General features: G+C 47.8%; 1 protein-coding gene across 1 annotated transcript; it reads left to right on the top strand.

Moving 5' to 3' along the window:
• Positions 1-799: 799 nt before the first annotated feature.
• S100A11 (S100 calcium binding protein A11) lies at positions 800-5,866 on the top strand. The gene is made up of 3 exons (XM_033093580.1): positions 800-1,034; positions 4,469-4,621; positions 5,605-5,866. Exons 1-3 carry the CDS (start codon positions 819-821, stop codon positions 5,755-5,757), a joined length of 522 nt encoding a protein of 173 aa, XP_032949471.1. The 5' UTR covers positions 800-818; the 3' UTR covers positions 5,758-5,866.
• Positions 5,867-13,523: the final 7,657 nt, after the last annotated feature.

The raw sequence follows: 13,523 nt of genomic DNA, 5'->3' as shown, positions 1-13,523 counted from the left end.
CTGAGAACGGGCGGGAATTCCCGCCTGGAAACCCTGGTCTGGAGTAGCTGAGCAGAAATGAAGATTTGCTCAGAAGAGACCAGCTGAGGCTGCACCAGTGGCTGCCAGGACGCAATTTACCCCACGCCGTGCAGCGCACCAGCTTTCATTCTCTTCTACTCCAGTGTTTGACGCCCTCTCAAAGCCATCTTTTTATTTAACAGTCGTAACAATCTTACGAAACAGGAAAGGCAACGTCACCTACTTTTACAGATAAGGAAATGGAGGTTTAAGAGAATGAGGGTTTCTGACAAAAGTATTGCAATCACATCATAGACCCAGGATTAGAACCCAGAGATTTTGATTCTTAATACAGCTCCCAAGTCCATTGCCACCTGCACCCAGATAAATGCCCTACTCACATGGGTCAACTTTTAATTGCAGTAGGTAGTTTGGGGTTTTGCCGTTGTTGAATTGGCCGTTTAGAGAGAAGTTTGAGACACAGTGCCCCAGTGGGCACGAACCACCACTGTTCTCTGTTAACTACCTGCGGTGTGAAGGCACAGTGCTGGATTCTAGGGAACTTCCGCTCTATAACGGTGGGCCACGCCCCGTGTGGCACGTTTTTGAAACGGTATCGTTCTACCTATCTAACCTGAATGGTCAGAATGAGCTCCTATTTGGAAAAGACCCGCCCACAGACATGGCCAGATTTCCCGAGGACCGCTAGGCAAAACTTTTAATTCAGAAAAGTCAAAAATCCTCAAGGGTCACAGGACAAGGAGAGAAAAAGATGGTTTAAGGCTCAGAGGGGACAATGACTTTATGTGAGTTTTAAGATGAAGATGTGTGTTTGGCTGACAAGTCCAGATCTGCTGGGACCGAGGAGTGAGTCAGGCGGGGGCCGCGCGGGCGGGGACAGGCGGGGACAGGCAGGGCCCGGGCGGGGCAGGAGGAAACCCCCGCCCTCCCGCCTCCCACCTCCTGCCGCAGCCCCAGAGCTCGCCGCACCGCTCCCCGCTCGCAGCCTCCGCACCCAGCTCCTCTCCGACATGGTAAGCCCGACTTTTTTCATTTGTCTCCCTCTGAAATCAAAACAAAAAAGCCACCGTATACTTTCCCCCAGGCTTGTTCTTTGATTTCTATGTGGACGTGGCAGGAAACAGAGCAAGAAAACTCAATCCGTGGGAGGGAATTAGGGCCTCCGGAAAGGATGGAAGGAGAAGTCCTAACAGTACACCTGGAACAACAGCCCAAGGGGGCCACGCCAGGGGCTTTGTTTTCCCGGCGAAGTTTGGGGCTGGGACTGGGGAAGCGGAAGTGCACGGCGAGCCCCCGGGAGGGGGGCGCCCAGGGTCCCACCCCGCCGGGAAGGGCGCGCCCCTGGGGCCCGGGAGACAAGTCACAGACGCGGGTGGAATTCTGTGAGCGGGACCAGCTATTCCTATAGACCAGAAGGGCGGGGTTCAGACTGTCGTCTGAGCCCTGGGAAAATCAAAAGTTTCAGTCAGCCACCGGCAAATGACCAAGGCTAGAAGGCTGAAACCCGAGCCGGTTCCAGGCACTGAGCCTCCGCCAAGAATGTGGGAGGAGCCCGCCCGACCAAGCCCCCTCCTCCGTTCCTTTTCCTGCTCAGCCACCATCCTTGCAGGCGCTCGCTACACGCCTGTTTTCTCCTCTCAGCTCCTGCCACTCCCACTTTGCATTCTCTTTCTGTCTTTTCCATTAAAGCCACCGCCACAATCACCTCCTCCTTGGCCTGTCTTTGGTGATGGGAGTCAGCAAACTTCCGCCCGCGGGCCAAATGGGGTTTCTGTTCCACCCGCAAACTACCAATGGATTTTGCATTTTTACATTGTTACATTTTTACATTTTACATTTACAAACGAAGAACAATACTTCGTGACACGTGAAAATTATATGAAAATCAAACTTCAGCGTCCACAAATCAAGTTTTATGGGCCCCCGGCCACGCCCATTCAGTTATGAGTTTTCTGGGGTTGTGGCCCCTCCAAAAGCAGAGTGACAGACCATCATGGCCTGCATGGGCCTAACGTGTTTACCATCTGGTCCTTTACAAAACACATTTGCCAACCCTGCTCTGTATGCCAATCTGTATTCCACCCACTCTCTCCTTCTGCTTTCCATGCCAAAAGGGAGAGCCAGTGTCACAGGGCACCTTGGAGAATAAGCACTTACGCCAGCAGGTGGTGAAGACCTGGAATGATTGCCCTGGAGGAGAGAGGTGGATGCCACCATGGGTCCTTGGAAGGAAAAGGGGGATGTTGGTTAAGAAGAACTGACATACTTGAGTCTTTTTCAAGTGTTGCTTCTTTTTCACATTACTTTTTCTTGGCTTTGCTTTCCTCCAATGTTCAGCGTGCATTTTTCAAATTCTTTCACAGCATCCACTTATCATACTGTTTGTCCTTCCTATAGCAGTCCCCACCGAATACACCCCGAAAATACAGTGAGGTGTGGGGAGCGCTGGCCTCCATCCAGGCGGGAGATAGGTTCTACTGGCCTTTGGCCACCACCCCCACCTGGGGCCACACTTTCCATCTCTGGTTCTCCCTCCGTGGGAACCATCTCCAACGCCCCCACCCCTCCAGCTCTACAGATTTTGCAATTGCATTTCAGTAATTTGATCATTGTGCTTCTTTTGCTTTGTAAAATCACCTGTGGGGAGAAATGCAGAAGTTTTCATGTTCTCCATGTAGCTGATAGCAACAGCTTTCAAGAGAACAAAAGAAATCTAAATTACAGTCAAGACTGTAAAACCATGGGAAAAAAAGGAAAGCAGAAAGCCACTTTGCAACGGGGAAAGCAAAGCATCTGGATTCCAAGGAAAAGCAGCAGAGGACCCTTCTGTAGGTCTAGAAAAGGGTCCCAAAGCTCGGTTGCCTTAGTCTGGAACCTTCCGCCTTCTCTGGTGCGCCCTCCTTGTTCCTGTCATCTGATACATTAGTAAGACAGTCGATTGTAGTCCTGATTAGAAAAGCTGTTGTGCAAACACATTTGTTTCTAGGCTACAGTGTTTTTGTTTCTTCCCCAAACCCGGAACCTACCTAAGAAAAAGTTCCAACCGTGTAACTGTTGGGAAAGATTCGACCTACGAAAGCGTTCGTCAGAACCCACCTTCCGAAGGGCTTTATATTTAGATGCTCCAGGATGCAATGGGCAGCAGGCTGGACTGGCTAGGCTGGGAAAGCACCTAGAGAAAGAGGAGAAAGCCTACAGAAACGGGGGAGGGAGACCAGCAGCTGCGCTTAGCACATGAGTTATGGGACGTGAACGCCTCCAGCTCTGAGCTCCAGGAAGTCCCTCTCAAGAACAAATTAATGGCTAAGCGCTAAATTGCAAAGTCATCATCCAAACATAGATAGATCGTTGTGAATGTCCCGAGATCAAGCTTCAGATGGAGGAAGGGTGTGGCCCGTCAAGTTTTCCAGAGTCTGCAGTTGCGGCTCTTATCCACCAGGGGGAGTCGAGCAGTTCCTCGCTTCTGGGGGGGAGGGGGGCCGGGGGCCCGCTGGAATGACCCGCACACACTCAGTACGATGGAATTTACTTGAAGACTTCGCTTTACGCGGAAGCAGAGCCCAGCACAGGATTTGAGTCTCGTGCTGCTCCTGGGACAACCACAGCCCAGTCGGCTCTGTCGATGCCCTGGGAGCTGTGGAAGCGGCCACCCGAGAGCTCCACATCAACCTTCCCGGTCTAAAGCCCCCAGAGAAGTTCCACCAGCCATTCCTATGGGAATTAGTAGCATCTGGAAGTAGGAGGAGCAAAGTCTGAGGACGGCAGAAAAGGGACTTGGAGACCGTGATTCTAGGTGTGGCTCTGTCGTGTCCGTTCCTTGCTCGTGCCTGTTTCCTAACACGTAAAATGAATGGTTCCTAATTTTCAAATACGAATGCTGCTTTTGCACAGCCAAAAAAATTCTCAGATCGCCCACCCCACACACAATAACATAATAGCTATGCTTTCAGTTTTCTAGGAAATGCGTGAGCCTCAGGAATTAAGCAACCCTTTAAAAAAACAAAAACTGCCATTCCATTCATCACAATAGTCTCTATTCTTGGAAAACTGGAAGTTTAATCTGTAGACAATAGGTGGTGTGCGCTTGCATTTGTGGATGTGTTACATCTATATTTACCAACACGTTCTAAAAAGATGAGTAGACCCTGCCTCCCTCACTATCACCTCCGGTCTTCTGCTTTCAAACATGCCCACGGGCTCCATAGTTCCCCTCTCTCTATGTCCCCGTCCGTCCCCCGCCCCCCGAATGAGCATGTGAGGAGATGAGGGAGGGAAGCTCACAGAATGGGACTTTCTGTGCTTGTCATAGACCCCAGAAAATGACCCAGTCTTTTAGGAAATGGCTTTGACCCAAAATGAAGAGACGAGATTCCCTGGAGTGTTCTCTAGCATCCAGTCCTTGATATCTCGCCCTTGTGTGAGCCCTGAATTGTTTTTTTCTCTCAAGGCAAAAATGTCCAGCCCCACCGAGACCGAGCGGTGCATCGAGTCCCTGATTGCTGTGTTCCAGAAGTACGCTGGGAAGGACGGGAACAAGACCAATCTCTCCAAGACTGAGTTCCTAAGCTTCATGAATACAGAACTGGCTGCCTTCACAAAGGTACAGGCCGCAGCCTTCACCCCCCCAGCCCACCTCACCATGAAATGAGACTGGCAGAATGGCTAGGAACAAAGGGCCAGGAGCTGCCGCTGCCACACACACACACACACACACACACTCCTGCCTCCTTTTCATTCACTCCAAGCCGGGGGTCTACAAAGCAGCCGAGGCCGAGCCCCCAGCCTCAGAGTGAGGTCTGAAGGACTATTAAAGGAACTTAACTTCTCCTTTTCTTCGAACAAGGTGTGTTTTGGCATCAAAGTTAGCAAACTACCTGACACAGGGAACAGTGATATGGTTTTTTGTTGTTGTTGTTGTTATTTTGTTTTTTTCCATTTAGGGAAAAGGGCTTGTGAAATGGTAAATGGCCTAACAGAAGAGTTTTCAAATTTTATCCCTCCACCCCACAGCCTCTAGGGTAGCCCCACCCAAAAGGACTTTCTGCAATGGTGGAAAAAGTGTTCTACAGTGGCACTATCCAATATGGTAGCCACTGGCCATGTGTGCAACTAGAGACAAACTTTCTGAGTTAATTAAACAGCCATACGTAACCAGTGGTTGGTTGTGTGTATGTGTCTGCTGGGGGCCTGGATGAGTGAGGCTGGTTAGACAGGGGCCTGCATCCTATTTTTACTTCAAATCACTACTTTTATCCAGTTTGTATATTGGAGTTGCGTGCGATACTTGAAAAAAGCGTTCCACTGCTTTTGTAAAATCAAATCACCCCTGATTGTCACAGAAGAACCCCTGGACTAGGAGCCAGAAAACTCAGGTTCAGGGCTGAGCTCTTTCCCTTAGGCGAGTCACCTCACCTCTTGGAGTCTATTTCTGCGCCTGGGTAGCAGGGATACTAATAACCCCGACCCTGTGCCTCACACTCTTGTGAGAATAAAATGTAGCAACGTATTTGAAAGCATCTTAGGAGGTACAATCTAGAGGTGCTCTTCAGATTGTCATTGCTATTGTCATTATTGCCTCTGCAGAGCCAGAAGGATGCCGGTGTCCTTGACCGCATGATGAAGAGACTGGACGTCAACTCTGACGGGCAGCTGGATTTCCAAGAGTTCCTTAATCTTATCGGCGGCTTGGCGGTAGCTTGCCATGAGTCCCTTACCAGTTCCCGGAAGTTCATCTGAGGAGCCCTGGGAGCTGGCCTCCGGGCCACCCCTGAGCCAGGGCACCCATTGCCCCATGCAGACCACTCCTGCTGGGAGCAATAAAACGGTGTTGTTTTTTTAAAACCCACACTGGAGAGTCCGTAATTTGTGCAAGGGAGGAAGAAGAGTGGGAGGGATGTAAACTAGACTGATGAATGGTGCTTCACAGTAAACAGTAAAAACACATTTTGGGTGTATACGTAATCATGACTAATAACACCAACAGAACCATCTCTAAAACACTCCGACTGACGGACAGATGTCTCTTGTTGTCATTACTCATGTATTAAATATCTATTTGCCCCTACGACAGGCACCGGCATAGCCTCTGGGGACACAGCGAGCGAGACAGACAAGGGCCCACCTTCACTGAGCTTACTTCCTAATAGGGGAAAAAAAAACAATGAATAAAGGACTATGAGAGTGTGATACATCCTATGAAGGAAAACTTACGCGGTGGTGTGTTACAGGTTCATGGGGGTTGGGGGAGGGCAGTCTTCCAAGGAGATGGCATTTGTGCTGTGAGCTGAAGGATAGGAAGGAGCAAACATTTGGAAAGATGGAAGACGTTTCAAGGCCAATGGCCCTGAGGTGAGAAAGAGTGGGACGGTGGAGGACGACACTGGAGGCTAGGGACAAGTTCTGCACTTTTGCCTGGGGGCTGGTATCAACATTAGTTGTAATTTCCAAGTCCTCTGATAAAGTTGCTGGAAAGAGCCCAGAAAGAAGGTAAGTGGGGACCCAGGGTTAAGGACAACCGATTAGAGAAAGCATTTAGAGAACTAACACTCCTCCCCCAGCAGCACATGGGGAAGTCATGTGTTTCCAGAGAAACTGGTTCCTTCTCCATCTATGTGGGTTGTAACTTCTCAGTAAAAATCTCTCTGGATCACAGTTTCTTCCTTCATAAATTAATAGAATGAATCAGACCATTTCTGAGGCCGCTTTTGGGGGGTGGGGCAAGGGAAGGTGAGCTTTGAAATTCCAGAATGAAGCCTCTCGAGCTTCAGGCTAGCAAGTCCCCAGATTCTTCACGTAGAATTGGATGAGTTTTCCCTAACTCATTAGCAACATGGGGTGGGGGAGGGGGGCAGTTAAGAATCTGCAGCGAGAGTCTCCATATTATTATTTATTCCCTTGCTGGTGCATCCCACATAAAAATAATTAGAAAGCATTACTATTCCAAAGAAGACAAAGCCAGGGAAGAGGTGGAAAATCTCAGGCAGCCTAAGGCGACCGGCCCTGGCTTTCAGACACCAGGCTCAGAGATCCAACCAGGAAATCTTTACTTTGATGGCACCCCCAGGTTTTGATAAGAAGTCAGAGCCAATCATGACCAAGCTTCTAGTTCAAGATTCAAATCAACAACTGTGGAGTGCCTCCTGTATGCAAGGTGAGAGATGGAGAGAGAGAGAGACGTGAAGAGGAGACAGTGGTTTGGGGAGGACGTCATGCGCTCAGAGAGGGTGTGCTGCATCTCAGGTGCCACAGGAGGTCAGTTGGCAGTGACCATGGACATCTGCAGTTGAAGTCTGCAGAGAAGACCGAGCTTGAGAAACAGAGAGAGAGAGAGGAGGGCCCGGCAGGGTGCCCTCAACTGGGGCAAGGAGGCAATGAGAGCAAGAAGACGCGTCAAAGGACAGAGTGTGGTTGAGAAGGCGGCTGGTGAACAACAATTACCGTCCTCTAAGCTGGTGCCCCTCCAGTCAGCGGGCGAAGCCTCATGCCTCCCACGCTTCTTGTAAATCTCACGGACCTTCATTCATTACTCGAGGCTGGTGACCTCTCCCATCCATCTCCTCAACCCAGTTCTAGCTCCCAAGCTTCAAAGCTGCCCCCTAGATTCCTCCACATAAGACAGTTAACTTCCATGCACTGACCAAATATTTACTGGTGACGGGTAAGACACGGTCTGTGTGTCAGGCCTCGGTGAAGCATAAGACAGAGAAGAGCCCCAAGAAGCTTGTATTCTCGAGTTCACTGTAAGCCACACTGAACTTGCCCTCCCCCCAGCCCCCCCCAGCCTGCTCCTCCTCCATTGCTTCCCATTTCAGGAAATGGCACCTCGTCCACCTAGGTGCCCTGCCCAGAAACACGGAAGTTAGCTTTGACTCCTTTTCCCTCACTCCTCACGTCCTTAAATCCCTGAGTTCATCTAATTCTCCACCCAAATCTCCCTGAATCCATCCCCAGCCCCCCGCCCGACCCAGGCCACCCTATCTCTCCTCTGGGTACCGCAGCGCCTTCCTACCTGGCCCCACTCCTCTGGCTCTGCCTTCTCCAGTCCTTTCTCCTTCCTGAAGCCTCTGCTCTGCTTGCTGTCCAGCTGGAAGCCCTTCACTGGGCTCCTCAAAGCTCGTAGGCACCCCCACTTCGCTCACCACCTCATCTGCCCTGCCCCTCCACCCCTGCCCTCACACGTGCACCCTGTACAATCCAGCCATACGGAGTGTGTTTCGTTCCCTCAGCACACGGCTTCTCTCACCTCCTGGCCTGTGCTCTGCCTGGGGCACTCTCCCACCTCTCCATACATGTACATTTCCACTTACCCTTCCATCTCAGCCTAGATGGTTTGTTCTCCAGGAAAGCTCGTTAAACTCCTTAGTGGGGATGTGGTGTCCCTCCCACGTGCTAGCGTGCCCTGTACCTCCCTTTTACAGCACTTACACCAACTGGCTGTTTGTACACTCTGCCTTTTGTCTGGGTGAATATCTCCAAACTCACAGCTTTGACCTACATGCTATTGACTTAACATTTCTATATCCCCAGCCCAAATCTCTAGCATGCTCAGCACAGAACATCACCTGGCCGTCCTACAGCTAGGATTCTTCTTGCTACAGGTGATAACAAATTCCACTTAAATTGTTGTAAGCAGAGCAGGAATTTATTGACTCGTGTAACTGAAGAATCAAGAGACAGTTTTAGCTCTAGCCCAGCTCTAGGAGCTGGTGTCTTTCTCTCAATTCCTTGTCTCTGTTTCTTCAATGTTGGCTGCATTCTGAGGTCCCTTCCTTGTGATCTTGAGATGGCTCTCAGCATTTCTACGGCTACAAACTCTCAGGTGAGAATCCACCGAGAAGAGGGAGGAACAACTGCCTTCACAAGCAGTTGTGAAGTACAAAAGTACTGAGATTAGCTCTGTTTGGACCACCTTAGACCATGTGACCATGCCAGGCCAATCAGCGGGTCTTAAGGTATGTAGTGCACGGCTTCACGTAGACCTTGGTGTGTACTTGACTCTTAGAACCGAGATGGACCCCTGCAAACTACGAGCACCAACAGTTGGGGCGAGTGGATCAGGTTTAAGAAATGGATACTGCAAAAACAAGGAACAGACACACATAAGGAACACACACCTCAAACTCAACACGTTTTAAACCACACTCTGCATCTTTCTCCCAGAACCGGATTCTCTTGTTTCACTCCTGATTTCAGTGGATTGCACCTCCATCCACCCAACTGTCCAAACCTGAAACCTGGGGATAATCCTAAACTTCTTTCTCACGTCCACATCCAAACAGCCATCATTTTCTTGGGGTTTACCTCTTGCATACTCATCCCCTCCTCTCCACCTTCATTGCTTTATTTCAGACTCTCTTTGAACTGACCCATTTAACATCTCTCCATTTCTTCTATTAAAAAAACAGCTGACTGATGGCCATAGAACCACAAGTGTCCAAGGCTAACAAAGAACTTTGTGGAATCATGTTCACTAAGCGTGTATGTGTGACTGCTCCCAAACTTGTTTCTATTAGTTGTACTTGATCTTGTAACATGCATTTTAATTAAAGAGTCCATAAACCAATAAAATGGGTGCAAAAAGATAGCTGTTGTCTTTATGAAAGCCAAATTGAATTCTTTTCAAAGACTTGATTAAAGAAATTCACTAAAAAAAATCACTGTTGTTGCTGTAGGTGTAGCTAAGAAAACTGCAGACAAATGGGGGGGGATATCATAAAAATCTAGAAGTACCTTTTACTCAGATTGCCTCACAAGTATTTTAAATTTTCTAATTAAAAAAAATTCTCTAATTAAAAATCATTATAAGGTGATTTATGCAAGAAAGGTAGTACAGCAAATATTGGTAAATGTACATGTTTTAAGCGAAAGTAAATATTTAAAATATTATCATTTTAATGAATTTTTTTTTAATTAACCAGCCAACTACTAGTTCCTGCCCTTCAGAAAAGACAGCCTCTGCCGTTTTGCAATCAACTTCCTCCCTCTTCTCCCTGTCCCCAGTTTGACCTCTTCCACTCCTTTCCCCACCCTATGACCAAAGTTTTCAAAGGCAAACTTGATGGTGTCACTCCCATGGTGAACCCTGGGCACTGGTTCCTCTTCACCAGCAGGATGGAATCCATACTAGCCTTGGGGCACTCAGGCTTCTGGTCTGGTCGCCCGCCCTCTCCAGCCTCATTTCCTGCTCTCACCAGGACCACTTTTTCTCTTTGGCCAAACACTCCTGAGCTGATGGCAAAGTATTGTGCCTCTGTGCCTTCATAATCTCTTCTTGCTGCCCTGAAAGCCCTTTGGCCCCTTCCCACCTCTTCCTACTGTCCTACAGAGCCGCACAAGTGTCATCTTCCCTACAGTCTATGCTTCCACAGCACTTACCACTGTATCATGATGATGTTTTCACTTCTCTTCCCAACTTGACTTTGAACAGAGACCTAGTGAACTGTACCATTGTATCACTAGTACTTAACGTGGTGCCCGGCATATAGTGGGTCTAAAAAATAGATAATGCTACAAAATCAGACACTGATTGGCATTTTCCTCATAATTAGTGATGTTGAGCATCTTTTCATATATTTATTGACCATCTGTATATCTTCATTGAAAAAATATCTCCTAACAATTGTCACCCCAATAAATTCAAAAACAAAAAGAAAAAATGAAAAAAAAATGAACAAATACCTGTTTGAGTCCTCTGGCCATTTTTTACAGCTTTATCGACGTACAATTGGTATACAAAATACTGCATATAATGTATGTATTCAAGTTGGTGACTTTGCCCACTTTTTAATTGGGTTGTTTTTTTCTTTGTTATTGAGTTGTAGGAGTTCTTTATATATTGTGGATATTAATCCCTTATCAGATATATGATTTGCAAATTTTTCTCCCATCTGCAGGTTGTCTTTTCACTCTATTGATAGTGTCCTTTGATGCACAAAAGTTTTTAATTTTGATAAAGTCCAATTTATTTATTTTTTCTTTTGGTGTCATAGTCAAGAAATCATTGCCAAATCCAATGTAGATTTTTTTTTTTTTTTTTACTGAAAAAAGAAAAACCATCAAGCAAAGATACATCCCTTTTGATGAAGATTTGGGGCATGAGGCTAGGACTTCTGTCAAGAATGAGGATGGAGTAGACACAGCAAGCCCCTTTTCCTACTACAAACGATGCAGTTTAAGTATTTGGCCAGTTTCAAAGGCATCAAAAGAAATACCCAGTGCCTGATCACTGCACTGTACACCTGAAGCTGAGGCTGAACGATAATGAATGTCAACTACAAGTTCATATATATATATGACACACACACACACATATATGTATATACTTACAAGAAGCGGAGTACAGCATTAAGAATAGAGACAGTGGAAATGTAATGGCTGTGTGCGATGTCAAAGGGATAGTGGATGGGGGAGGGGGTTCACACAGTGTGAGGGATATAAATGATAAATGTCTAAGTATTACTTTGTCTTGTGCACCTGAAACTAAAAAAAAAAAAAAAAGTACTACCCAGATGCCCAAAGCACAAAGGGAATTCTGGCTATAAGAGTCTGTCACAGTTGAGGCCATGTGACCCTGGGCTGTCGTGGAGAACAGGAACTGAGCTCTTAGCTAAAGAGTTGTCCTGTCAGACAAGATTTAGAATGAGCCGGGGGGCAGGGACTGGGAGAGACATGGGACAAAGTCATCTGAAAGCGATCAGAACACTGCACTGGTACTTTCTGAAGACAAGGGGCTCAAACACACTACTCCCTGGCACCGAACCCCCGGGGCGAAGAAATTGCCTAAAAAGTGCTCCAGAGCAGTAAGTGCCGTAAAACCCTAGACAAATGCAAACCACCTCATGGAAGCACATCAGGCCAACTGGAGGATTTCCACAGAAATAAATCCCGCTAAAATGGGCTCATGGACAAACATACTACATGGGTGGGACCATGTGCAAAAGATGACAGACTCTGTACCCAAGTAACAAGGGAGAGCAGTCTGGAATGGACCTGAACGTTTGTTTAAAAGATTCAAATAAATAGAGCAAGAAATAGGATACATAAAACAAAGGCAGGAGTACATGAAGAGAGAAAAAGAAGCAAACAGAGAATCTGTAAATGAAATATATAGTCGTGCAAACGTAGAAAGGGTCGTGAAGCTGGACATTGGAATCACCAACAACTCTTGGCCCACCTGGGGGATGGGAGGGAGGCTCTCTCCCCGCCCACTGGACCTCAGGAAGCCCTGTGACTCACCGCCCCCGCCCACCTGACAATGAACCTATTGTATTGTCCATGTACCTAGTGACAGATGTGTTGGGAATTGGGGCAGAGAGATGGAGATGGCCACACCTGTGCAGCAACCACCATAACTCATGCTTTGTGTCTCTGCCCTCCCTGATCTAAACCTCCCCCTGTCACCATTGAAAGCATTCTCAGATGACCGGATGACCCAAGTGAAGAAGGAAAATTCTGGGAGGGCCAGACAAGTCTGCACTGGCCAGGGAACCGGGTTCTGATTAATTCGAGCACCTGTGAGAACAGGCAGTGAGAAAAAACGGTAATCCCTGGCCTCCCCACCCCCACCCCGCCCCCTGAGAACGCAGCCGAAGCAGAGGGACAGGCGGTGCTGCCGCCACACTCATATTTCATCCTCACGGTGAGTTAGTGGCACCGTTATCATGAAACATGATCTGCGAGGCCCCACCAGGGCTTCTGGTAAGAATGCAGAACACAGACAACCACTCAGGAACATAAAGAGATTAACTTCTGGCGGAGGAGGGAACCCAAATGTGAAAGTGGGGTCAGGTGTAAATTCACCTCAACGAGGCAACAGAGGTTGCCTCCTGAATGTCAGCACACGCCGTCCTCCTTTCCTCACAAGCAAACCTCCTCCACGCCTTGCAGTCGGACTGCTTTCCCCTCCCCATGGCCGAACTGCTTTCCCAGGGTCACACAAGTGCTGGCTGTACCCCCAAACCTTCAGAGTCCTTGGTCACGGCACTGCTGGCCATGGGTGACTACAGTCATCTCCTTCCTGGATTCTCACCACGACATACTCTCTCCTTCCCCCGGTCTGAGAAAACCTCGATTCTGGCTCAAGAAGTACCTCGACCCAGCTGTGGGATCTCAGTCTCCTTCGCTGGGAAATGGAGATAATATCTTCCTAGAGGATTGTCATCATACTCGAGGGAAATAATGAGTGTGAAAATGCCCTTAAAAGAGAATGCTAGGCACAAATGATTGCTTTTACCTCTTTTTTCTTTATCATGGAACATTTCTACACAAATGGAGAGAAGAGTATAATCTGACTCGTGGGTAATTCATACCCTCATATATGCTGCCACACAAACACTGGATTGTTTTGAAATAAATCCCCAACAACATATTTTATCCATCCAATATACCCAACATATAGAACAGGATTTCAATACAGGTCTAGAAACGATAAGCACTCTTATTTTAAAATATGATCATGACATTTTTCCATACCTAAAACAAATTCATGGCTGCTGATGGTGGTC

Source organism: Rhinolophus ferrumequinum, chromosome 22 (genome assembly GCF_004115265.2).
Source record: "Rhinolophus ferrumequinum isolate MPI-CBG mRhiFer1 chromosome 22, mRhiFer1_v1.p, whole genome shotgun sequence".
In the NCBI taxonomy this organism is placed as follows: Eukaryota; Metazoa; Chordata; class Mammalia; order Chiroptera; family Rhinolophidae; genus Rhinolophus; species Rhinolophus ferrumequinum.
This window is presented reverse-complemented; position numbering and strand designations above follow the sequence as displayed.

Excerpts from the sequence above, each read along its gene's own strand:
- S100A11 (XM_033093580.1), top strand. The coding sequence starts at position 819 with ATGAAGATGTGTGTTTGGCTGACAAGTCCAGATCTGCTGGGACCGAGG. Across the intron at positions 1,035-4,468 it reads CCCAGCTCCTCTCCGACATG|GCAAAAATGTCCAGCCCCAC; the intron begins GTAAGCCCGACT and ends TTTTCTCTCAAG. Across the intron at positions 4,622-5,604 it reads AACTGGCTGCCTTCACAAAG|AGCCAGAAGGATGCCGGTGT; the intron begins GTACAGGCCGCA and ends TTGCCTCTGCAG.